The sequence below is a fragment of the Zingiber officinale genome, chromosome 6A (assembly GCF_018446385.1).
Source record: "Zingiber officinale cultivar Zhangliang chromosome 6A, Zo_v1.1, whole genome shotgun sequence".
NCBI classification, from domain to species: Eukaryota; Viridiplantae; Streptophyta; class Magnoliopsida; order Zingiberales; family Zingiberaceae; genus Zingiber; species Zingiber officinale.
Window position 1 is genome coordinate 78,406,077 of NC_055997.1, and position 27,519 is coordinate 78,433,595.

Here is a 27,519-nt window from a genome sequence, read left to right on the forward strand (position 1 = left end):
CTGCAAGCCTCGGCTTCTTCGCTACTCCAAAACCAACCCTTCACGAGACGATGAAAGAGTCGGCGGCGCAACTTGGTATGTGTTCTACCCCAGTTGATCTCTTTCGTACTTTATTTCTTATTTATCATTTTGGAGATTTGTTTTACCCTGATGTTTTGCTCTATTCATGCTCTTTCAATGGAATCCATGGAGTAGTGAGATTGAATCCACCGATTCTGATTTCACTCTTGATACTGGATATGAACACAATAAACCAATCACTAGAAACTGTAAGAAATAGTGTTGTATCCAATTTCTGCAAGATCTTTGGGCAGTGGCTCCCATCGCTTATTCTGACCTGGGTGGGATCGATGGCTTTTGTCTTATTCTGTGATGAGTTTAGGGTTTAGTATGATGGATTATACTAGTCCTGAAATCATCAGGACTAGCCTTGCGAGGAAACTTGTCTATAATCTTTTCTCTTTATCCTTTTTATCCAGTAAGGAGGATCAGCATTTTGCTCCTTGAATTTGATTTGACTTTTTCCCCCAATCTCCCATGAGCAAGCAGATGCAATGCTCCAATCGATCAATGTTTTCTAAAACCCATGAATATTTCCATCTCTACAGTATTTGAGGGGCGCGTCAGCCCTGCACACTTATAATTCACACTGGGATGAGAGTTTGGGACCTAACCGGTTGGTTGTTGGGCGTGTGAGCCATACACACTTATAACTCGTGTTGTGGCGAGAATCTGAGATCCGACCGAATGGTCATTGGACGTGATAGCCCTACTTGTTTATAACTCGTATTGGGGCGAGAGTCTGGGAGCCGACTGGTGGGTCGTTGGATGCGAGAGTCCTGCTAGGGGGGGGCGAGAATTTTGGGGGCGCGTGAGTTCTGTACACTTATAACTCACATCGGGGTGAGAGTTTGAGATCGTACTGGCTGGTCGTTGGGTGTGTGAGCCATACACATTTATAACTCGCGTTGTGGCAAGAATCTGGGACCCGATCGGATGGTCGTTGGACGTGAGAGCCCTGCTCGTTTATAATTCGCATTGGAGCGAGAGTTTGGGACCCGATCGGTTTGTCGTTGAATGCGACAGTCCTGTTCACTTATAAATTGCACTGGGATGAGAGTCTGGACCTAACCTGATTTAACCGACCAGTAGTGGAAGGGGAACCATATCCAAGGAGGCCTAAGCTATGTGGACTCGACCGGCTAGGTGCTGGCCAGGAATAGATTGAGAGTCGTCTCGGAGACGTGAGGGACTAAGCCCGGGAATCTTGGTCGGTGCAAGACCCGACCAAGAATAGAGTGGGAGCCATGCTCGTGAGATGCTAGAGGTGAAACCCTTGAATACTGGTTGGCACAGGACCTGACCAGGAATAAAGTGGGGGCCATGCCCATGGGACAACTAGGGGCGAAGCCTTGGAATATTGGCTGACACAGGACCTGACCACGAATAAAGTGGGAGCTGTGTCCATGAGACAGGAGGGGCTAAGCCTTAGAATCTCTCCACCTCCTCTTGACTCTTGACCGTCAGGTCATCTTGACTCCTGTCCCTAAACTTTACTTGGGGCCACCCCTTATACGTCGTATCACAAGCCTCCTCTTCAAGTCTAGTTGAAGGAGACTTATGACAGACTTGTTGATGCAGGGAGCACCGGACGATTGAACCTAAGTTTTGATTATGACAAAAAGTCCAAAGTTAAGGTTATTTGTTGTCTAACAAGGTTGAATGAGCTTGCAGGAAAGTCCTAAGTATTCTTTGGCAAAGTTCTAGTGGATTCTAGGCAGGTGGAAAATCCTAGGGGGAGGTAACCTTAGGTCCTAGGGGGAGGTAACTCTAGGTCCTAGGTGAAGGTAACCCTAGTTGGTGGAAAGTCCTAGCTGCGATTAGGCAAGACGAAGTCTTGGCGGGTCGAGCACTTGGGGCGAAATCCTAGAGTCGGAGACTCTATGTGAAAATCTTGGTGGTCGCGGACCAGGTGGAAATATGCACAGGTCGTGTAGTGGACGTTCAGCATGAAGACCTAAAGTGTCAGGCGCTGAGCAAAATTCCAGACGGTCGTGGAAGACCGATCTGACAAAAGGTAAACTCTCCTGAGAGGAGTAGATGAAGACGTATTCTCCCGAAGAGGGAACAGTAAGTGTCGGTTCGACCTAGAGTTTCAACGAAACTCAAAGTTAGAATCGGACAGTTAGAGATTGTCAAATTTATATGATATATATTGTTTATTGCTCGACTAATTGCAAAAAAAGCGAGGCTGAAATAAACAGTCCGGATGCCCGAAGCTGGTTCGGGCGTTCGGACCAGCCTCGCCCAGGGCGGGCGGCAAGCGGTCTGGGCGAAAACAACATTCAGAACGACTTCTGCTCTTGCGCACTACTCAGAAAACACCTCCTCGATGCTCAAACGCTGCTTCGACGACCAAGAACAAGAATCTTCAGATTTGTAGTTGTCGGTATTTTCATTTTACAGTTGTCTTAATATTATAATTCCATACTTATTCGGAATTGATAGTGAATTATCCAGTGTTCGAAATTGCGCCCTAGGCGGCCGCCTAGGCGCTGTGCGGCAGGATGCCGCGCCGAAAACCAGCGAGGTGGAAGCCCTTGTCGGCTGGGCCGCCTAGGCGGTCCTCCGCGGGCTTCGGCGGGTTCGGCGGGCTCGGCGGGCTAAGCTTTTTAAGGCATGTTAAACCCGATTTTTAGGTATTTGTCAAGCGTTCGTTTGTTTCATCGCCCCGACTCTTCGTCGACTGTTCGTCTTCCCTGATCGCTCCCTGATCGCGTTGCTTTCGGTAAGTTTTTGTTTCTGTTCATTTTTGTTTCATCGCACTTTTTTTGTTTCTCAAATCTTCGTCGCGACAACACCGGACGCATCACAGGTGTCAGACGCTGCCGGAAGTTTCGCCGGACGCGCCGTACGCGTCCGGCGAAGTCCGACGTTGCTTCGAGCAACGTCGGTAGAGTCACAATGCTTCTGGCTGTGCCAAAAGCTTTCCACGCGATGCTACCGACGCTGCTGGAAGCAACGCCGGACTTCGCCGGACGCATCGGACTCGTCCGGTGAAGCTTCCGGCATCGCCGGAGCCCTCCCGCGAGCCGCCGGTGGCGGCCCGTGGCGTCGACGCCGTCCCGCGAGTCGCGAGACTCGCGACATAGACACGTTTTTAGCGTTTTTTTTAATTTTTTTAATTTTTTTTAGATTTAATAAATTAAAACAAATCCTTACTCCTAACGGGGATAATTTTCAATTTTTCATAATAAGATTGAGTTCATAAACCCTAATAAAATTAAGATCCCAATTAAATATATTTAAAATTTATCCTTTTTATAATAAATATTATTAATTTTTATAAAATAAATTTAAATATATAAAATTCTAATAACCATTACTAATTTATATAATCATATTTAAATATATAAATAATTTATTTATTTTTTTAAATAAATAATGTTAAATATTAATTTATATATTAACATATTTAAAAATTTATAATAAATATTATCATTTATCACTTTATCAGATTTAAAAATATAAAAATATTTAAAATTAAAAAACATATAATACATATTAAAAAATTAATAAATCATATTTAATTATTTATAAATTATAAATTTTATATATTATAAATTTATATTAATCGGATTTATACATATTAAAATTATATTAAAATTTTAAAATTTTTAATAAGTATTATTAATTTATATAAATTATGTTTATAAATTTTATATATTATAAATGTATATTAATCGGATTTATAAATATTAATTATTAAAATTATATTAAAATTTTAAAAATTCTAATAAATATTCTTAATTTATATAAATTAGTTTTAAAAATATGAAAATTAAATTAAAATTTTAAAAATTCTAATAAATATGCTTAATTTATATAAATTAGTTTTAAAAATATGAAAATTAAATTAAAATTTTAAAAATTCTAATAAATATGATTAATTTATATATAAGTATATAGCAGATTTAATAATATAAAAAGTATATTTAAAATTAAATTTATTTAAACAAATATCTAATAAATTTTATTAATTAGATTAAGATATATAAAAGAATATTCTCAGACTTGTTAATGACTTAATGTTATATTTCATATTTTCATTATTTTGTATTGTATATTTGTATGGTATACTTAAATTTTATTATCATATTATGTCTTGTTATATATAATTGTTTTTCCTTCAGATTATCTGTTATCAATGGCAAGCAATACATCTTCGACAACATCTGTCACTCAACCCGAATCCGGAATTCTTAGAAGAAAATCAAATGACATCGGATGAGAGTTTGGGATATTGATTGATCCTAAGAACCTCGACAAAATTAAATGTAAGTTATGTGGAAAAGCAATGTCAGGAGGAGTGTATAGGATAAATGAGCACATTGAAAATATACCTGGAAATGTATCGGGTTGTCGAAAAGCATCTCAAGAAGACAAAAATAAGTGCAAACAGGTTATTTTAGAAGGGAGGAACAGAAAGAACAAAATAATGGAAGAACAAAGTTGTAGAGCAGAGGTGACTATTTCCCTAGATGAAGAAGAAGGTCTTGAAATTGAAGGGATGGATGGAGTTAAAAAACCTCTTCCACTTGACCCCATGGATAGATATGCATCGGCAATTGTTCCAGAAAATGCAGGCTCCATTGGAAGTAAAGTGCTTCGCCAAAAAAATATAAATGAGGCTCTTTTCAAAAAGAGAACTCAACAAGTTCAACAATATGTTGGGAGATGGGTTTATGAAAACGGAATCTCATTCAATGCTGTCGATAATGATAGCTTCAAGCAACAAATGGAGGCAGTGGGTCAATTTGGACTAGGATTCAAGCCTCCAACTCAATATCAACTTAGGGAGCCACTATTGAAAGCCGAAGTTGAAAGAACAAAACAATTGCTGAAGAAACATGAAGAAGAATGAGCAAAGAATGGATGCTCGATCATGACAGATGCATGGAGTGATAGAAAAAGAAGAAGCATCTTAAATTTGTGTGTTAATTGCAAGTAAGGTATTACATTTTTAGAGTCTAAGGAGTCTTTAGAGGAGGCGCATACAGCTGAACTTATTTTTGAGTATGTTGACAAGTGTGTTGAACAAGTAGGATCTCATAATATTGTTCAGATTGTTACAGACAATGCCACCAACAATATGGCTGCAGCTAAATTGATGAGAGAAAAACGACTCGGGATCTTTTGGAGTTCATGTGCAATTCACACTATTAATCTCATGCTTGAAAGTATTGGCAAACTTCCATGATATAAAAAGGTGATTGAGCAATCCAAGGCTTTTACCATTTTCATCTATGCTCATCATAAGACTTTATCATTGATGAGAAATTTCATGAAGAAGAGAAACATAGTCCGACCAGGAGTTACCAGGTTTGCATCAAATTTTCTCACATTGCAAAGTTTGATTGAAAAAAAAGCTAGTTTAAGGGCCATGTTTACAAGTGATATGTGGGAGAAATGTAAATGGTCAAAAACAAATAAAGGAAAATTGACTTACTCTACAGTGATGAGCATGATTTTTTTGAATGGTGTGACACTTTGTTTGAAAATATTTGCTCCTTTGGTAAGAGTTCTTCGATTGGTAGATGGAGATAGAAAACCATCGATGGAGTTTCTATATGGGGAGCTTCTTCAAGCTAAAGAAGATATCAAGGTAGCTCTGAATAACGTGGAATCAAATTATCAGCCTATCATAGTCATTATTGAGTCAAAAATGAAGGATAGACTTGATACATTATTGCATACCACTGCATTTTTGTTGAATCCTTATTTTTACTACAAAGATAGTTCTATTGCTTTTTATGAGAAGGTCGCGATGGGGATTTTTGAATGCATGGAAATTTTGCATGCCAATGAGTTAGATCTACAAGATATAATTATTAACAAGGAATTTCCAAAATATAGAAATAAGACTGGGTTATTTGGAAAAACATTGGCAGTAAAAATATGTGAAAAAAATGATGATACATTTGATCCATGTGCATGGAGGAGTACATACGGTGCTCACACACCTAACTTGCTAAGGGTGGTATTGAGGATACTTTCATTAACTATAAGTTCATCTGAGTGCGAAAGAAATTGGAGTACATTTGAAGGAGTAAGCTTTAAACTTTCAACCTACTCTTTAATTAAATTAGTTATAATTTTTAACGTCTATACTCTATATTCAGGTACTAACTATAATATTTACTTTCTCTGTTTTTTTTTAGATTCACACAAAGAAAAGAAATAGGTTGGATGCCAACAGGTTGAACAATCTAGTATTTGTCCAATTTAATGTTAGATTGTTGAACAAACAAGAAAGAGAAAAAGAAAGAAATGTTGATGTCCTTCTTGCAAAAGATGCTTCAAATGCACAAGGTTGGATTGTGGATGGTGGTGAAGATGATGAAGTTGAACTAAGTTCCGGGCTCACTTGGCAAATGGTTAATGAAGCAAGTGGAGCAGATGAAAATCTACAACCCCGAAGAAGCTCTAGAGTGAGAGAACTTCATGAAGATGATTTTGAATCAGAAGAAGAAGACGAGGATCACAATAATGATATTGAGTTTATGTCCGATGAAGAACAAGTTATTGAAAATTATGAAGAAGAAGAAGCAGAATAAATATGAGTCTATGAGATATTATTAGTTGTGTAATTTTGAACTCATTTTGTTAAGACATGATTTATGTTATTTAACAATTATTTTTTGCTTAGTGGTTACTAGTTCACAATGCATTGTAATCTTGAATTGAACTATTGATACTATTTTCCAATGTTCTATTGTTTACTATATGAGTATGATAACTTACTGCATGTTCTATTGTTTAACTGTTTCTTTTACTCATATTTACTAAGCCTAGTATATTTTCTTTGCACAAAACTATTAGTTTTCTTTTATAATTTTTCATTTTTTGGTATTGGAAAGTATGTATTTATTTCAGCATACATAGTTAGATCTTCATTGCTATGAAATTGTTTAAGACAACATTTAGAGTTGCATATGACATTGTCCACAGTCCACATGAAATAAGGGATACCGAGGAATCCGCCTAGTGGCGCCTAGTCCCCGCCTAGGCGCTAGGCACTGGTCTGCCGCCCGACTACCGCCTAGCGAATTTTAGAACCTTGGAATTATCTAACGAAAGCATTCTCACGTGCAGGTCTTGGAGTAGGAGTCGCCATAGGCTCTGAATCAAGTAACTCTTGGTGTTCGTGATTGCTTTGTTACCTTCTTTCTTTTCTTTCTTTCTTATTCCGTTGTGTCTTAACTCGAACGTTTTATATGAATATGAAAGCCACGAGCGTTATTCATCACCTCTAGCTCAACGATCCTACAAGACTGACTAGACTCGAGTTCTACGACGGTCCTGCCACTCAATCGGGCAATCATTCTAATGCCTTCTTGATGTTGATGATAACTCATTTTTTTTTTTTAAATGAGCACTTTTCAAATGGTGGTAAGCTCCTTTAAATGCAAGGTAGGATGTCGGCGATAGCGTATTAGTGCAATGATGTGATTGCCCCTTCCCTCATAAATGCCATTTTATGAGTAATCGCCACATCCCTGATGTGCGTAGATTATATACCTTTGTTTAACATGTTTTGATGCACATTCACATATTTTGCACATGCTTCGTCTACGTATTTTCGTACTTCCAGCTTTCCTTTTAGCATATTTACTCTTTTTGTTCGGAGATGTGTTTTTGTACATTTTCTATACACAGAGTCGAATTTGGTGAAGGTTTTATGTTCAAAGGCCAAATCTGCAAGCGAAACAAAAGAGGAATGTATCATTCCTGAACCTCACATGACCCAGCTATGGGAAGTTGCCCAGGCCGTGTGGAGATCTTGGCCGTGTAGCTGTAGCAGGAAAGGAAGATGGCTTGGCCGTGTGAACCTCACACGGTCGTGCCAAGATTTGAAGCTAAATAGAGCCAGGCTGTGTACACCACACAACCATGTAAGATTTCCAGAGACCAGGGAAGCCCTGGCCGTGTACACCACACGGCTGTGCAGGGTTTCTAGTAAGCAAGAGGGCTCTGGCCGTGTACACCACACGACCGTGCCAGGTTTTAGGGTTTACACCACACGGCTGTGCAGGGTTTCTAGTAAGCAAGAGGGCTCTGGCCGTGTACACCACACGACCGTGCCAGGTTTTCAGAGGCAGAAGTAGTCCAGGCCGTGTAGATCTACACGACCGTACAAGGGAGCAGTGGCAAAGCATGTCATGGTCGTGTGAGCATCACACGGCCGTGTCACCTGGGCAGCAAGGGGAGTTGTCTAGGCCGTGTCCCACACATGGCCAGGTCATGGGGTTGTGTGGCGCCCAATTTGCCCCCTCTATATAAGGGTTTCTTTCACCATTTCAAAGGGATTTTTCCCTTTTGGGGGGAAACAAGATTTGGGACGTTCCTAGCCATTCTTGGAGGGATTTCCGACGATCTAAGGGCGGAGCTTCACTGAATCGACTCTGGGAAAGCAAGGATTGGATCCGAAGACGTTCTTCTTTGTATATAAGTTTTCTTTCTCTCTTTTCTTGGATTTGAGGGGATTAAGAATGCTTGTAATCTTTTTTTCTTGGGATTTCTTTCCTTATTTTATGGAGTAGATTTCTTGTTCTAGGATGAAGGGAGTAATTGTAAGGATGATTTGATGTAAAACTCTTGTGGATTTGTCAATTTCTTATTTTTATGATTTTGTCCTGTTTTGTATCTATTTGATCTTGTGTGGATTGTTGTGTTTGGACCTAATTATCATGCTTGATTGAATGTTTGGACTTATTTATATGATTTTGCCCCTTGCTATTCCTGAAGAGACTCCTGTCGTGGGTCCTGAGTGGCCCTTGCGACTCCAACTCAAAAGGCGTCATATTACTCTCTCAGTCCAGTGATCCCCTGAGTGTCCATCTTCGACCCGTCTGCTTGCTCGGGGATCTACTCCAGCATAGGTGCATACCCCGACCTCTCTCGGGCACGTCGCTTCACGTCCTCCTTCCCCTAGCCAGCTGCAAGGGGAAATGGCTTCAAGGGCGAGCGGCTTGCCCGACTCCTCTAAGCCTCCAGGGCCTTCTATTTTACTGATCTTCCCGCCTGTGGATGTTCTTTCCTCCTCGTCTTGTCCACCAAAAAGCCGTTTTCTTGTTTACATCTGCCTTCCATGTGTCGTCCATCCAGGTGATGCCTCCCAACCAGTTTCAGACTGCCCATTGGCTGGATTTAGCAGATAGGTTTTCCCAACTGCTAATTGCGATAAGTTTTGGTCACTCTACCCTTGTATATAGAATGTTGCTAATCACGCCCTTCTACAGGCATGAGTGACTGGGATAAGCGTATTCCAAGCTGTTGCAGGGCTATAACGAGAAAACGAAGCCCTACGAGAACAATTCATGGAGCCGAAGTCTTCCAGGGTTACAGGTTAAGTTTTTGACTTGACGTCGTCTCAGGAGACTCAAACGCAAGCCCGACCTGTTAAGTGAAATGGAGAAGAGGGTGCAGGAAGCTCGGGAGTTGGCCTGTGCTAAGCAGGGAAGACGTGGAAACTGGATGCTGCTCTGAAGATTAGTGATAATAGGCTTTGGTCAGAAAGTGCGAGACGGGTCCAAGTGGTAGCCGACCTTGACGCAAAAATCCTTGAAGCCTGGGACCTTTCTGGCAATTTGAAGGAGCTGGAGACCTCCCATGCTTCTTCCCTAACGACTTTGGCCACTAAAGATACTGAGTTGGCGGCTAGCACTCTGCTGGTATTTGATCAGTAGCAGTAGATGGAAACTCAGAGGACTGTCCTAGAATCACTATGCTCTGAGTTAGAGGCTGCCAAGTTAGAGGTGACAACTGTCAAATCAGAGGCGGCAACTTCTAAGTTGGAGTTGGCAAGGGTGAGATCCGAGTTAGTCAAGTCTCAGGATGAGTTGGTCAACTACAGGGCAGGGGAGGATAACCGCTTTGAAACATGGAAGGCAGCCTACCTTACTCCTTCTGACTTTGGCTCACTAGTCGGCAATATTATCAACTAGATGCTTTGTTATGACGCCGAAGGTGCCATTACACAATTGCAGGAGGCTGGACTGTTGGCGTTTGAACTTCTTGATGATTTTCTGGACAGCACGAAGCTTCTGAATGAGCTCTTGAATGAAGCTTTCCTTGTCTTCAAGTAGTTGGAGTCCTGTATTGAGAATCCTGATTGGTGTAGACTTTCCTAGGCCTATAGTTAACTGCTTTCCATTTGACTATTGCTTCCACTCGCCCTTTGTATCTAGAGGCCATCTGTTTCGCACTCGCTAACTTCGACCTATACGCGTGGGAGGGTGCCAAGACCCCGCCCACCTATATACTGGTTAGGTAGGGATACATGGCCTTTCCTTGCTAGTGATGTTGACTCAAATGCCTTCTCAAAGCGCGACAATGGGCAATTCGAGCATAGGACCTTGAATTGTTATTACTTATCGGGAAATAAGTTGCACTGCCTATCCCCATGTTAGTCAGCTCGAACCATAACTGGTTGATGTATAGTCGGTCGGTTAGTGAGTACTTGCTTTAGATCCCGTGAATAGCCGATCGACGGCTGATCGACCGGCTAATGAGATTTTGTGTGCAGGGTGCTCTTGCTATAATCCCGATCGAGATTGCCTGTTGGAAAACCTCGCTCGGCTAGGAAGATGGATGGCTATAGCCGGGCAATTTAGCCGAAGCATCTTGCCCTCACAAGGACCCACTTGCCCATAGTTGAGGGGACTGACGAAAGGTTGCTATTTGTTGAATGTTGATAAGCTAGAAATGGTCGAACTTGTCAGATTGCAGGTGCCATAAATGCAAGAAAAGACGCTAGGACGATGTGCCTTATTATTCTCTCTCTTGTCGATGCCATAAATGTATCCTTTCCAATGCCGCCACATGTATGTCTGACTTGTTTTTTTTAGACAAGACAACTGACGTGCGACATTCCGTACGGATGACGATCCACCTAGCCCCGATCTGACGATCTTGGTGATCAACCCATCTTTTGATACGCTCGTGCGATTCATCCAACGACCCTGGTGACTGACTCCCCTTTCGAGGCGTTGACCTAACGACTTATCCCACATGCCTATTCTTCATTTTCATCACGACTCTTCATATTCTTCCTTTAGCCCCTGCGACTACCTCCTCATTTTTGTTCACCCTTATTCTCTTTTCATCCTTCCCCTTTTCTCGAGGTTCTTCCTTTTGAATCGACTTTCTCTTAGAATCTGCAATGGATGTCTCCGCATTGTGGTACAGTCAGCTTGTTTCGTATTTTTCGAGGTAGACTTAGATGATCTCCGTTTTACCTATGAAGTACCCTAAATCCATCATGTGATCATGCCCACTGAACATGATCGTCCTCTCAGACCTTCTGTTGGTTATATGACTTTCTTTAAGGATTAAATCCTAGCGGGTCTTCGTTTTCCCCTCCCTACTTTCTTCTCCGACGTTAATTAGTATTTTCACATTCCCCTTTGTCAATTCGTCCCTAATTCTATCCGCATCCTGTGCGGGGTCATTATCTTATTCCGCCTCTATGAAATTCCTTTGACCCTACTCTTGTTTCATTGCTTTTTCGTTTCACAATGTTACACTCATGACATTTTCCATTTTCAACTTCACCCTAGGACAAACCTTTTTGACAGGATGCTTCTTCAGGGGAGAGATTGGAAAACTAAGTATTTTTTCCTTCACTTTCCCTCTCCTATGGCTTGGCCAGCAAAACGCCAATCACTCTATCCGCTTGCGGCAGAGTTAGGCAACTTCCGCATTGAGTGGTCATTCACCAAATCTTCAGAGCATTTAGCAGGTCTGATTTTATATTTATGAGCTGCTCTGGGAGGGAATTTTGTGCATGTTTGGTCTAAGCTCCCTCTCAGTAGAAATACCACCTTCCCTCGATAAGAAACTTTGTTTTTAGTGTGCCCTTCTTGTTTTTTTCCTACCCACACCTTTTCTTTTGTAGCGGATGCTCTCTCCAAGGCCTCGGTGTTTGGGCCTCTTCAGATGAGTAATATAGGAATAAATCAGAGGGGGTGGACTATTCTGGTTGAGCAGCGAGGCTCGTTGTCCGTCCATCCTCCCACCCAGGCAGTTCCTAAAGGTCCGCACAACCGTTATTCCGCTCCGAGAGCTCTACAGTCTCCACCGCCCGTCCATCATTTTGCTCCAAGAGCTCCACAGGCTCCACCGCCCGTCCATTCTTCTCTGAGAGCTCTGCAGACTCCTTTGCCCGTCTGCTATTCTGCCATGTTGCTCCGAGAGCTTCACAGGCTCCACCGCCCGTCCGCCCTCATACTTCAACTACTTCGGAGTCGTCTGATTTGAATGTTCTGCTGACTTTGAGTCGTAAAAGACCTCGATCACTTATTGCGGCTGCCCCAGTTTCGGATTGGCCCGAGGAGAGGCGCCCGCCCGCCCCTTCAGTCCTTGAAACAACTCAGGTTGAGATCGGTCACCCGGTTGTTGGGCAAACTAGGACCAAGCGAGCATCTACACCTTCAACTGTCGTTCGAGGGAAAGCCCCGATAGAGACAACACGACCTATTCCAGAGGGGCCACCTCAACCAACTGGCCCTGCTACCCCCTTGTCCTCCGTGTGTCCTCCTCTAGCCAGGCCTACCCCCGGCGTGTTGACTTCTAGGCCTACTGTGCCTCGTTGCTTCTTCTCTTGTGTTGACATGCCTTCTCAGCAAGGGATACCTGTCGACCCCCTACCTCAGTCGGGAATAGTTGAATTAAAGCAGTTAATGGTGGATGCCTAGATAGACTCGATGGAATAAATAAACACCAGCTCAATTCCCAATCAGGTGGTTGTATTCTCGTAGGATGCCTCTGCTGAAGCCCCTAATTCTTCTATTTCAGCCAATTGAGTTAGTGTAATTCTAACCCTTCCTTTTATTAGTTCTTTGCTTCCGGGCTGAGCCTAAGCCAGCTAGCGATGGATATGTATTGTCAAAACAAAATTCTGAAGGGTTATATAGTTGAGATGGAATTTCATCCCTCCAATGCAATTCTGAAGATACGCCGGCTACAGCTAGAGGCAGATACTTTAATGAAACTAAGTGCTGAAAAGGAGAAAACCTTGGGGGAAGCTATACAGGCTTCAGATCTCCATCGGGCAAACAAAGAAGCTTGAAGTTTTATAAGCTATTGAGTCTAAATGTCGAGCAGAGATCACAATGAAGGATAAAGCCACCTCGGACCTGGTGCAAAAGAGCTCGGGGCCAAGGATCTGGTACTAGGACCGACCTAGCGCAGGTTGGGGGTGAGAATTTGGGCGGTGCGTGAGTCTTGCATACTTATAACTCGTACCAAGACGAGAGGGATGCGACCGGCTGGTCGTTGGGCGTATGATCCATGCACACTTATAACTCGCGCTGAGGCGAGAATCTAGGATTCGATCGGATGGTTGTTGGATGCGAGAGCTCTGCTCACTTATAACGCGCACTGGGATGAAAGTCTGGAACTCGATCGACTGGTTGTTGGACGCAAGAGCCCTGCTCACTTATAACTCGCACTAGGACGAGAGTTTGAGACTCGATTGACTGGTCGTTGGACGTGAGAGCCTTGCTCTCTTACAACTTGCACTAAGATGAGAGTTTAGGACTTGACTAGATTTAATCGACCAGTAGTGGAAGGGGAACCATATCCAAGAGGGCCTAAGCCATGTGGACTCGACCGGTTAGGTGCTGGCCAGGAATAGACAGGGAGTCATTCCCCGAAGATGTGAGGGGCTAAGTCTTGGAATCCTGGCTGGCGTAGGACCTGACCAGGAATAGAATGAGAGCTATGCCCGTCAGATGCTAGGGGAGAAGCCCTGAAATACTGGTCGACACCGGACCTGACCAGGAATAAAGTAGGAGTCGTGCCCATGGGACAGCTAGGGGTGAAGCCCTGGAATATTGTTCGGCACAGGACCTGACCAGGAATAAAGCGGGAGCCGTGTCCATGGGATAGGAGGGGCTAAGCCCTGGAATCCTCGCCCGTACTAGAGCCGCCCGGGTTTTTGGCCCTGATTGTCGCCTCCTCTTGATTGCTAGTCATTTTGACTTTTGGCCCTAAACTATCCTTGGGATCACCCCTTATACGCCGTATCACTAATCAATTTGAATGTTGACTCTAAAATCCAAAAAATTTCAGTTTGGTAATGTTAATTAAATTTCGTTTGTGATAGGAAAAGTTTTTTTTTCTACTTAAAGATCAAACATTCAAACTTTGATCCTTACATTCAGACAAGTGAGATTGGATTCTAACCTATTTCTAATCCGAATGAATAGTTTCTCTCATCACCATTTGAAGGATCAGAATAGCGATAGGAAGAGGGTGAATATCACTCGTTAAAAATCTTTTCTTTATTGTCAAACTGAATCAGAGTAAGTAGCGACATAATAAAAATAATACACGAGATATAATTATTTATTTGGTTTAGAGCTTATGTCGAGTCCTAATCTAAAACCCGTGATCCTTGATCGTACCGTTGGGTAATCCATTAAAATTTCACTTTCCGAAACCTTTGGAAAGGAGGTAATTCACACAATGAGGAAGAACTATAGTAACACTATTATGTTCTTATAATAATAATGATGTAAGCTAAAATATAAATATACCAACAAAAGAATAAAAGATGTAGATAGTAAGAGTTTTCGGTGTCATAGCTTGCACGCAAAGTTGAAGCATAGTTGAGCAGCAGTAGCACAAATGACGAGCTAAGGGTGGATCAGTAAAGTTATTCTGGCTCGGACCTCAAGCTGTTCTTTTATAAGCCATGTTCGGTCGACCAAAAAAGAATTCGGTCGACTGATCAGTTCGATCGACCAATCTCCCTATTGGTCAATTGAGCGTGTGCCTTTCCTTTTTTGTCGAGATCTGATCTTCGTGTCATTGATTGCATTTATTGTTCGATCGGTCCAGCGATCCTTGAAACTTCCTTCTTCATTGCGATCCAAATTTGTTACTGTATACTAAAATAGGTTTGATCGACTGATCCCTAGGTTCCGTCGATCGATCCACCTGAATTCCATCTTTGCTCTGCGCAATTTGAACCCTACCTCATCAGCTAGGTTCGGTCGATTGAACCTTCCTGTTCGATCAATCGATCCTTCGGAATATGCAAAACAGGTTAGTTCCACAGTAAAAAATATTCCTGCAACACAAAGTTACCATATGATGCATGAGTAAGAGTAGATAGTAAACCTGCCTTGATCTCAACTTGGAAACCTCCTGGTTTCTTCAGTTGGATCAATGACCTAGGGTTTGTTCCTTCCTGAGATACAACCTCCCCGTCGTTCCACTTTAGTTGCTTATTTCAATCTATTTGTCAAACATTAGATCTTCTAGACCTGTTTGGACTTTGTCCTAGCATCGGATCGGCTCACCAAGGCTTCCCCTCAATATCAGGTCCTCCAGACTATCGAGTCCAACTGTTAGGTGTCAGGTCCTCGATCTAACTAGACTTTCCTGCTTGGCTTCCACGATCTGCTAAGACTTCCCCGTCTAGTTGCGATTATGATTTTCCCGGTTGAGTAAACATTCTGTATACTTAGTCAATTCATCAGATTACAACAAGACTTAAACGTTTGACAACATCAAAACTCAGGTTTGATTTTGGTGAACCCTTCATCAACAATCTCTTTTTTTGATGTTTGACAATGATGGTTCACAGTTAAGTTTAAAATATACAGAGTTAAGTAAACAAATATTTTTTTTAACTCTCCTCTTGAGTTCAATAACTCTCTTTAATTTACTTTCTCTGCACCATTGACATAAATAAAAACAGTGGTCATTGCAAATTTTAAAAACTCCAATAGTAAAGTTTTGAAAATAATTCTTAAAAAAAAATTATAAGCTTGAATATTATAAGTAGCTTGAAAACTTATTAGTTTGAAAATATATTAAGCTTGAAAACTTGTGTTTAAAGCCATTTTGTATGAGTTTGATTTAAAAATTTTATGAATACGTTTCAAAAGTATGTAAGTTTAAAACAATTTTGAAAAATGATTTTGAAAATTATAATTTCAAAACAATCTTGAAAGTTGAAAGTTATTTTGACTATGTAAAATAATTTTGGAAGTAAGTTTGAAAGTTTTAAAATTTTGAATGAAAATATTTAAAATTAATTTTGAAACCTATTTCAAAACAATTTTGAAACCTATTTCAAAACAATTTTGAGCAATTTTTAAGAGGTGAAAAATTGGAAATTCTAAGGCCATCTCCAATGGGGGATATTTAGAGGGAATATTTCTCCAAATATTCCCCCCTCTCAAATATCTCCTATTATGGAGGATATTTGAGGGATTAATGGAAATCACTGGGCACATATGTTTAATTATTTGAGGGTTATTATCTGCATTAATTATTTTGTTTAATTAGTTAAGATTAATTGGTTAGATAATTAGTATTAATTTTTATGGTTGATTTTAGATTTAAATAATTTGATTAATTAAGGATTAATTATGTTAGTTTAGTTGTTTTTTATTCATTATAATTATTTTCAGATTAATTAGGGTTAAAGTACTTTATTAGTTAATTTAAGTTAAGATTTCAAATTGAAATTCATTAAGAATTAATCATGCGTATTAAGTTAAATTTTAAAATTAATTAGTTAAAAATTTAGGGTTAGTTAAAATTAATTTAATTAATTTAGAAGGGTTCAACTTTATTTAATTATTTAAAGTTCTTGATTAAGTCAACTCATTTGAATAATTAGTTTTGATTAGGTTAAAGAATTAAGGATTATTTATTTTAAGGTTAAATTTCGATTAATTTGATTAATTTTAAAAATTAATAGTTATTATTCAAGTCTGAAATTTTAATTTGTTAAAGTTATAATTTAGTTTACATTTACATATTTTAATTAAAGTTGATTATTATTTGAATTCTTTAAGAATTTTTGAAAAAGGCTGTTTTATCTAGGTTAGATTCAAACTTATTTTTAGATTCATCAAGGAGTTTATAAGGTAAGCTTCTAGATTGTGGTGAGTCACACGAACATCATTAGAATAACCATATCTGAGATAAGTTTTCAAAAACTACCAATCCAAAGAACTTAATATTAGATTTTGATTTAACTAATTTATGTTTAACTGGGATAATTTTTGCCAGATCGATTAGGTCTAGTACACTAGGTAGAACACATGATTCAGCCTAGACATGCCTTCAACAAAATTTCTTTGACGTACTATTATCTTAATTCATTCCGATACTATGTTATTAGAGTTTGTTAAATCTTTTTAGCTAACTGTTTTAAGTTAAACAAAAATAAATCTAAATCTAAGCATGCATATTAATCAATCAAGTAGGATGAACAATTTTTATATATGTTCCCCTTGAATCATAGCTTAGATATGATATATCTAAGAGATGAATCTGACTTTGGGAATCCAATAGCGGTTTGGTCCAGTCAAGTTAAGTAAACATTGCTTTGGGAACCCATGCTTGAAGTTGGATTATTTTGACTAATCAAAGATAAATATGACTTATTCGTCGTGTCTGCTTTGTATCTAAGTCCAGGTCTGTTGTACATCGTTGGGACGCAAGGATCATATTTAGATTCTTGGAACCCAAGTTGAACTTTTCTAACATTTTCTTGAGTCCCTCAATCTGACCTTTCAAGGTGGAATTTTTTTCCTCGAGTTTTGCAACTTGAGTTGAAGTTCCCTCTTGAACACAGTTGGTTGATGGATTCAAGTTAACTTGCTCCTTAAAGTGTTCAACTTCCTTAAGTAGCAAGTTAATTTGATCCTCAGATGTAGTCAATTTCTTAAAGAAATATTTTATGATTTTACGCATTTGATTTTCAGAAAGTAAAGTTACCTCTTGTGGTTTTTCTAATACGGATATGTGACTTCTCTCAGATTACTTGGACTCGGACTCATGCTCAGTTTCAAACTCGTGCCCGGACTTTGACTCATGCTTGGACTCGGGTTCATCTATTTGTTCTTTTATCGTTAGTGCTATGAAGCTTCTTTGCTTTGGTTCCTCCGTGTCAGTCTCCTCCGAATACGATTTGTTGTCTTGTACTTTGTTAGATAATTTATTTGAACTTTCATTGCTTTTTGTTACCGTTGAAGCGTGGGTTTCCTTGTGAATTTCTACCAACTTATTCCATAAGTAGACCTGACCACGGTTCGGAATCGATGATTCGACGGTTCAGAACCGCCGCTTCGACGATTCAGAACCGCCGCTTCGACGGTTCAGAACCGCCGCTTCGACGGTTCCGAACCGCCGCTTCGACGGTTCCGAACCGCCGCTTCGACGGTTCCGAACCGCCGCTTCGACGGTTCCGAACCGTCGGTTCGACGGTTCCAGACAGGTCGACCCTTAACCTTAACCGCCCAAGACAGTTACGGTTAACGATTCGGAACTGTTGGTTCACAGTTCGGAACCGCTGGTTCACAGTTCGTCACGGTTCAAGATTATTATATTAAAAAAATTATAAATTAAAAATAAAAAATAAAAAATTAAATATTACAAATTACAAATTAAAATTTATTGGAAAAAGGACTTGCACTTATTTAAGTTGCCTACATATCCCCTTAGGGGAATCAAAGCCCACGTAGTTCTTTTACATTTTTATTCTTTTACATTTTCACTCAGTTCCATTTCCCGTTCCTGTCGTATTCGTTCCTTCAGTATCAAAATTTTCAACTTCGTCATCTGAAAGTTGCATTCCTTGGATTCTTTTCTCCACTCTGGTCCAATCGTCCAGTAATGCTTAGGCTTCCAATGAGTTGGGAGACAAAGTTTATCGTCGTTCATCTAATATATTGCCGCCGACTGAACGTTTGCTCCAAAGCAATAGTTGACACTGGACAAGCTAAAATTTTTTTGCCGATCACGGAGAGGACGGGAAAGCTTTGAGCCTTCTGTGACCACCACTTTAAGATATCAAAATTTTCGCTATCTGCTTCATTAAAATCAAAAGAAGTCGTAAAATAATTCTCAAGTTTCTGTGTGAAACTTGAGGATCCTCGTGGACGTTTTGTCCGTTCTTTTAATAAAAGTTGTGCTTTTGTAAATTTTAAATTATTACTAGTAGTTTGTTGTATTTCAGAAATATTAATTTGTGTTCCATATTTTGCATAATATTGATTATAAATATCATATAAATAAATTTTAACATTATATATAATATTAACTGGATCAGGAGAAGAAGAATCTTTAATTGGAATTAAAACGTCGTAATATAAAGTTAACATTTCTTGTAAAACTTTTAATTTAAATCTAAGATTTAAAGCAAATGCAATTAAATAAATTTCAGAAATAAAATAAAAATATTTTTTCCATTTAGTTTTCATAGCTAAGATGCAAGGAGATAAAGATTCATTATTAATATGTTCATTTAAAACTAATACTATATTAGAAAAATTTTAATAAACACCGAAAAGTTGTTCAGTTGCATCATTAAATACTTTTAAAATTTCACAAATACTACTACAAATATTCTATTGTTGTAAAAATAAATATATATTAGTATTTTGTGCAAAAAATGAACTTAATAATTCTTTATATTCAAATGAATCGTGTAATAATTGGTATGTTGAATTCCAATGTGTTGGTACATCACGTGGAAATTTTTTATATTTCATTCTATTAGTTTTACAAAACCAACCCCATTCTTTCTTTATAGATGGATGGGACCATAAATTAGAAATTGCAATTCTAATTGGTTTAATATAACTTTCTAAAATTTTTAAACCATCTTGAACACATAAATTTAAAACATGGTATACACAACGAATATGAAAAAATAAATCGCCAATAATAGGTTGACAAATAAATTTTAGATCATCTATACAAGTGGTATTGGAACTAGTATTATCTAATGATATTGAAAATATTTTATGAGTTAAATTATATTTTTCTAAAATTAAACATAATAATTGTGCGATGTTATGAGTATTATGTGATCATCAAAAAACTCTATAAGCTAACAATCTTTTTTGGAGGTTCCAAGAGTTATTGATCCAATGGCAGGTCACACCCATATACGAATGTGTTTGCCAATGATCACTCTAAATATCGGAACATAAAGAAACTTTATTATTTAATTTACTAAATTCATCAATTAAATTTTTTTCCCTTGTTTTACTAATTTTTTAATTGTACGAATAAGTGTAGTTCTAGGAACACGTTTAACACATGAATTAAGATATTCTTTACAAAAATCTTCAAATGTGCATTTAGATCCAAACCTAAAAGAAAGATGTTCTACGGAAACAAATTTAGCTAACGATTCTCTTAATTTATTATCCGGATATAAAAATAAATTGGAATTGGTACTACCGCTAGTTGAAGAAAATCTTGATAATTGTGTTTGAGAACGGTCAAGTTCAAATTCCGTCGGGTGTTTCGTTTCTATATGTCGTTTCAACGACCCATAGCCGTCGTCGACTTGGAATTTGTAGGAAGCATTGCAGTGCTTACATTTTGCACGCATTTCTCCCGACAGAAGAGTGACATTCTCAAAATGTTTAGCGAAAATAGAAGACTTTAGAGGAGGAAGTTCTCGAACCTTAGAAGTAATTGCATCGGTACTTCCTTGTGTTTCGGGTGTCGGATTTAGAATATGCTCGATCTCATCATCGGTGAATTGAATGTTGGGGTCCTCCTCCTGCGGATTCATTATTTCCTTTCCCTTCTGAGCTTGAGATGACGTACCTTCGTGGCTTCCTTCCATTGTAATTGAAAATTGGAAACGAAATCGTGTAGAGTATACGAAATTGAGATTAAGAGTAGAGAAGATGTGTGTGAAAATGATGAAATAAGCTCTCTATTTATAGAGTTTTGATAGTAACGGACAATAAATCATAGCCATTGATAAAAAAATGGTCAAATGCTCCTAACCGTTGAAAAAAAATACTCAATTCCCAACGGCTACGAACTGTTGGTTTCAATGGCTATGAACTGCCGATTAACTGGCGATTCCAACGGCTATGAACCGTCGGTTAATCAGCGGTTCAAGCCGGTAAAAAACAAAAAAAAAAAACAAATGTTGAACCGGCGGGCCGAACCGATGGTCCGCCGGTTTTGCACCAACGGAATCGGAACCGGCCCGACAACTTGCCAGTTCCGGTTCGACTCGGTGAACCGGGTCAATGGACAACCAACCCGTTGACTCGGTTACTGGCCAGACCCGGGTCCGGGCCAGATCTGGGCCGGGTCCGGGCCAGACCCAGCCCGGGGTCGGGTCTATCCATAAGTCCTTGGAGCTTTCGATGGTTCCGACCCGATAGAGTTCTTCATCCGCCAATCCAGACCAGAGAGTGTATGTGGTCGTAGCATCGTCTTGAGCCTTGCTTTTAATGTCGGAGGTCCACTTTTTCATTTCTAGAGGTTCTCCAAAATTGTTGACTGGTAGTGTAAAACTTCGTTTTATGATGATCCATAAGTTGATCTCCATCTTTAGAAATTGCTCCATCCGTCTCTTCCAAAGGTAGAAAATTTGTGCCGTTGAAGAGAGGTGGGTGAGAGATACTCAAACCTTCTTGTTGAGTCATTTTTAATTCTTGCAAAAAAAAAAAAAAAACTGTATCAAGACTTTGTTTGGATTAGTAGTGTGGGAAAATAATTTAATCGAGAAAAAAATAAACGAAAAATTGAAAAAAAGGCATAAGAAAAAATTTTGCTTGTAAATTATTTTAAAGAAAAGATTAAAGAAAATGCTAGAAAGATGGTTAAGCCTTTTCAAAGCAGTCTTGATCTAATACCAATTTAAGGATCGGAAGTATGATAAAGGGAGGGGGGAGGGGTTGAATATCGTTAGTTAAAATTCTTTTTTTTTTATTGTAAAATTGAATCAGAGTAAGTAGTGGAATAATAAAAGCAATACACATGAGACAATTATTTACTTGGTTCAAAGTTTATCTCGACTCCTACTTTAAGACCCGCGACCTTTATCGCACCGTTGGATAATCCACTAAAATTTTTGTTTCTAAAACCTTCGGAAAAGAGGTAATTCGCACAAATAGGAACAACAATAGTAACACGTTACTATCTTCTTATAATAACAATGATGCAAACTAAATATAAATATACCAACAAAAGAATAGAAGAGGTAGATCGTCGAAGACTTTTCGGTGTTGTAGTTTGCACACAAAGTTGAAGCGTAGCTGAGCAGCAATAGCACGCGCAGAGGGTGGATCAGTAAAGTTATTCTGCTCATACCTCGAGCTGTCCTTTTATAAGTCTTGTTCGGTCGACTGATCAGTTCGGTCAGCCGATCTCCCTATTAGTTGATTGAACGCTCGCCCTTTCTTCTTTGTCGAGATTTGATCTTCACGTCATTAATTGTATTTATTGTTCGATCGACTGCTCACTTTGATCGATTGATTGATCCCTGAAACTTCTTCATTGTGATCTGAATCTACCATTGTGTATACCAAAATACGTTACCTCAACCTCCCCGTCGGTCCACACTAGTTGCTTACCTCAACCTACCAAATATCGGGTCCTCCAGGTTTATTTGGACTTCATTTTAGCATTAGATCGGCTCACCAAGGCTTTCTCTTGATATCAGGTCCTCTAAACCTATCAAATCCAACTGCCAGGTATCAGGTCCTCGATCCACCTGGACTTTCTTGCCGGACTTTCACAATCTGTTAAGACTTCCTTGCCTAGTCGCGACTAGGACTTTCCTAGTTGAGTAAACATCCTGCACACTTAGTCAATTCATCATATCAAAATAAGATTTAACTTTGAACCTTTGACAATATCAAAACTCATGTTTGATTCTGGTGTACCTTGCACCAACACCATTATCTAATGTGTTTCTTAAAAAAAGCTGGATCCGCCTTCTCAGCTCCCCTAGAGCCGTTTCCACGGGTATGGAGGGAGGTAAATTCAGGTAGGAGGTGCATAGTTGGGTGAATTCTAGGTCGTGAGTTTCTGCAAGATTCGACCCTTGCTGTAGAAATATCATACGCTCATCGTCTACTCTACGCCTTGGGGGCTCATCCAATGTGTTTCTTGCAACTATCTAGTATCGTTAGTGTAGATCAAATGGTACAACGGCACATCCTTTCACATAGACTATGGTTGAGAACTTCATTACATTTTTATCATAATCAAGCGCGTGCGTCCAACTGTGGGGCTTGCATTTTTATTCTAGAACAAAAATACGTAGTTACGACTTAGTTGGCGGGGCACTATCCCACCATTTCAAGGAAAATCAGTAGGGGCATTGATACTTTTACATTGTTAGATAATTAGCTTTTAAAGAGCTCCAAACAATGCACATCATCCAAGTTCTTGCTCCAGAATTTCTTGTAATACTCATCGTAGGTGTAGCTCCGGTACATGGCTGGAGATCCATCCGTGATCAGCTTCTCCGGTGGGCTGATTATTGCGTTGTTGCAAGGGCACAGGAAAGACGCCACTGATGTCCTACCCTTATCCTTGTTAACTACAGCTCGATGCTGTACGCTCTTGTATCTCCCATTGCTCAATGCCTGCACTAGTCCAATTTGGATAAATATGAGGTCACAAAGAGTGAAAAAAAATCTTTAGAAGAAAATTCTCTCCAAAGGATTGTTGACATCTCTCTTGCCGACGAGTTCCCTAGTCTATCGGTCACTCAGATTTCTATGTTTTGTCTATGTTGACGGCTAATATGAAAGGGAAAGGGAAACTATATTCTTAATCCCTTTAAGACTTTATTACAGGAAGAGAACAATTGATGTCGACTATAAGTTGATTCTACTATAAGTAAAAGAGTGTTTTGATATAATATTAGTCTGTGTATAATAATTTTGATTAAGTTAGAGTAATTCTACTATAAGTTGTAGTAGCTTTGATCATAAGTGCTATGATGATTCTGAAATAATAATATTTTTGAGATGAAAAATAGAATGGAATGTCCTTTTAATATGTTTTAAAAATAATTATTCTTTTGATGATAATAAAAATAAGGAGCCTCTTAATTTTTAGCTAAGTTTACAATAGCAGGAGGCAAGTCATTTCTAGCCATGTAATTTATTTAAAACTAAACACAGATCCAATAGAAAATAATGCTCAAGTGATGACCAAGCTGAGTTCAGAGAAGAAAAGTCATGTTTGCTGACTAGATTATAACGATACTCTAGGAAAAAACAATATGTCATCAGGCTAGTTGCAATTTGGCCACAAAATAAGTGCACAAAATGACATCTTTTACTTGTTTAATGAGTTAATTAGTACCTTGTTTGATTCCTTGCTGTATATATTGTATAATTTATCCTGTTGATGGACAGGTGAGAATGGATTTGTTAAATATATATAGGAGAGATTACCTGCAGTTGGTCTCCAATGTTGATGACCAATGCATTAGGCTGGGGATTGACAGCGATCCATTGGCCATCCTTGAGAACTTGCAAGCCAGCCACAGTTGGGTCCGGGAGAAGGATGGTAAGGGCATTAGGATCTGTGTGGGCTTGCAAGCCATAAGTCAGCTCCGGTTCTGGGCACTTGGGGTAGTGGTTGATCGCCATGTGCTGCTCTTGTTCCCCCAGCACCTTCACCAAGTAATCCTCCTCCAGCTCCAGGCTCAAAGATATTGCTCGGAGGAGCCTCATCCCCAGTTGGCGGACTTCACTACAGTAAGTGCTCACCACTTCCCTGCAACGTCAATTCAAATATATATATATGATGCAAGTTCACCAGCAAGGCTTTAGATGACTACAAACAAGAGTCAATGCTCATGAAAGATAGCTAATATTTTGCTATATCATTGCTGTCAAAAGATAACGCCAATCAACAGAGCACCGAAGTGCACGATGGTCACTGTTAATTGGCAGTGCAATAAGGAACATGAAGGAAGCAGCAAATGGTTATCAATCTCATAAGATTCTGTGACAAATAAGAATATGATCAGATAATTATTTTATTTTATTTTATTTTCAGCTAGTTTTTGCTGTTTGTCGAGCGCCTCTCAAACTCTGGGCTAATTAAGGTGGAAATAATCAATTGCAGCCATAGTTTGTAGAATCGTGATCCTACGCAGAATCGATTTAGGGTCATGATCGGATCGGTCAGGATCGGATTGTAGAATCGTACGATCCCACCAAAAATCCTTAAAATCTTATCATACATGATTAATAATTAGAAAAAATACATAAAAAACTCATTTACATATAAATAAATAACTAATTTTGTATATATATGCAACCATTTACACTCAACACCTCAAATTACATTACATGTACAAATTTAAATTAAATTGTAATTCAACTATCATTCTCACATAGTAATAATATTTATATTTTCATATCATAAAATGAAAGAATATAAAATTTCTATTAACACAATAATAATAACACATTAAATGTTAAAAATATTTCCTTGGTTTATAAAATAATTTAATTTAAAAGCTAACAAAGCTAACAAAGCACCTAACGTATATAACAGAAGCTATTGAATCCTTTGATTCAAATATGAACGTTGGAAATAATCTTTTAAACACTGGTTGATGCCACACAATACTAGATAATAGACATCCAAAAACTCATTATTTTGGGGAAAAAAAATGATAGAATATTATTGATAAAAAACTAATTCAAAAATAATTAAACATATGTTTAAATAATTTAAAACCCTAATAAGATGAAAAAAGATAATAAAAAAAGATAAAATCTTCTAAACATCCGAAAAGGATTTAAATGATATTTTTTGGGTTTGAAATAGGATGGTTAAGGATAAATTTTGAAATTTATTAAAAATCTCTGAATGAGTTTTGATTTGATATATTATAGGCCTCGTTGTTCAATCCAAGTCAAAAGTTATGACCTCTCAAAGCTTCCACCGATTCTGTTCCGATTCTGCTCCGATCCTGTTTCGATCCTACTGATTCTGTTCTGATCCTACCGATCCTGTTGCGATCTTACTGCAAAGAGCGATTTTGCACGATCCTGGATCGATTTTGGGTTTCCGGATCGTAGGATCGTACGATCCTACAATCTGGATCGCGATTTTGCAAACCATGATTGCAGCTAAATAGTAGTCAATGAAGCTTACTTGAACGTAGGCGGATTGGAAGGCCAAGTGGGCACAAACTCATCAAGTGGATAACAATGGAGGCGGAGGTAATCTCGCCAATTTCGCACTGTCTCCTTCTTTATGTTGAAGCTCGTCGACAGCCGCATCTTCTTTGCAGGGTCATCGGAGTAATGCTTCGCCTTCTCCTCCGCCGGCAGCCGGAAGAACTCCAAAGCCACCTCCATCATCTCCTGTATCAACTCCACCTCTACTCCATGATTCACCACCTATTAATCAGGGAATAGAGAAGCCTCTGATGATAAGTGTTTCTTTTATATAGATAGATAGAGGAAGAGGGAGAACCTGGAAGAAGCCGTAGGAAGAGCAGGCTTGGGCAACTTGGGCTACAACGTCGAAGGAGGTGAGGTCAATTGTAGGTATGTTAGCATTGGTGATTACTTCTTCTAGGCACGGCCTTTGGGACTCTGGCCGGACGTAGCTGCTGGGGAGGGAGGCGTGGTCTGTGACGTTGGAGAGGAGCGCAGCTGCCATAGTAATTTAGCTGGAGCCCCTCTCCTTATTCAACCCCGGTTGGCGGCACAGTGAATGCATAGCGAACTGAAACATATATAGGGCTTGCCAGGGGAGGAGTGGAGGGGCATGTCAGCCTCCCCTTCAATTTTTTAGTACAAGAAGGTTAGGATCTAGACCTGCAAATTCACCCAAAAATGGTAGGAAAACATTTGGTTAACATGGTTATACTAATTATTTATATTTCTGACTAATTTGTTTGCGGTGTCACCAGCCTGACATAATCGCTGTGCTCATCCATGCTGCCGTAATCTTGGATGCATCTCACCCGAGTCGACTATTTCACAAGTTCCATGGAGTTATTTATAGTTGTTTTCTGGAGTGTATCGTCATCCTTTGTTTTCTATATTTCCAGATATTGCTCACGATTCAGTTGATTAGCTTATTTGCCGACTTAGTGAATAAAGAGACTGCTCATTATTCACTAAGTCGACAAATAAGCTAATCAACAGAATCTATGCTGCAAGCTGTAAAAAGGCGGGTTCCGCTGTCCAGCGGCCCCCTACGCCTGTCCCATGGTATTGTAGGAGGAAGGTAAATTAGGGTGAATGCTGGGTTGGCAAGTTGATGGTTGTTCGAGGCTTTAAGCCAGTAAACGGGGATAATATCCCACATTGCAACTGGCGACACTCGAACCGTCGCTCCATGTTGCAAACATACCACCAACTTACCAACTGATCCAGCTCCTGGGGACTAATCAACAGAATCTAGAGAACAGGGTTGATGGTTAAATAGCAGGTTTGGTGCTCATTTCCGTGACTGCTTTCGGGGAAAGATAGTCATTTCACCCTCCGTTGTCGGGCCAGTTAATATGCACCGCTTGAGGTCGTGAGGGGCCAAGGAAGATCCATTGAGGCTAGCTAAGCAACCCATTGAAAAAGGATCTCAGAATGCTGCCGTAACTTGTGGGTTTAATTTGACTGTTAAATAGATAAATAAAGTTGAATATGTAGAATGTAGACTGAACCAAATGAGTTCCAACAC

The 27,519-nt window shown here is 39.3% G+C and overlaps 1 protein-coding gene and 1 long non-coding RNA gene across 2 annotated transcripts; one reads left to right on the forward strand and one right to left on the reverse strand.

Annotated features, from left to right (window-relative positions):
- On the forward strand, positions 1-24,591 carry LOC121996669. Its single transcript, XR_006116133.1, has 2 exons — positions 1-75; positions 24,225-24,591. It is a non-coding gene; the product is annotated as an uncharacterized LOC121996669 (long non-coding RNA).
- On the reverse strand, positions 22,972-27,288 carry LOC121996668 (flavanone 3-dioxygenase 2-like). Its single transcript, XM_042550709.1, has 4 exons — positions 26,308-27,288; positions 25,984-26,231; positions 24,264-24,588; positions 22,972-23,444 (listed from the first exon to the last, which is right to left on the reverse strand). Exons 1-4 carry the CDS (start codon positions 26,494-26,496, stop codon positions 23,202-23,204), a joined length of 1,005 nt encoding a protein of 334 aa, XP_042406643.1. The 5' UTR covers positions 26,497-27,288; the 3' UTR covers positions 22,972-23,201.
- Positions 27,289-27,519: the final 231 nt, after the last annotated feature.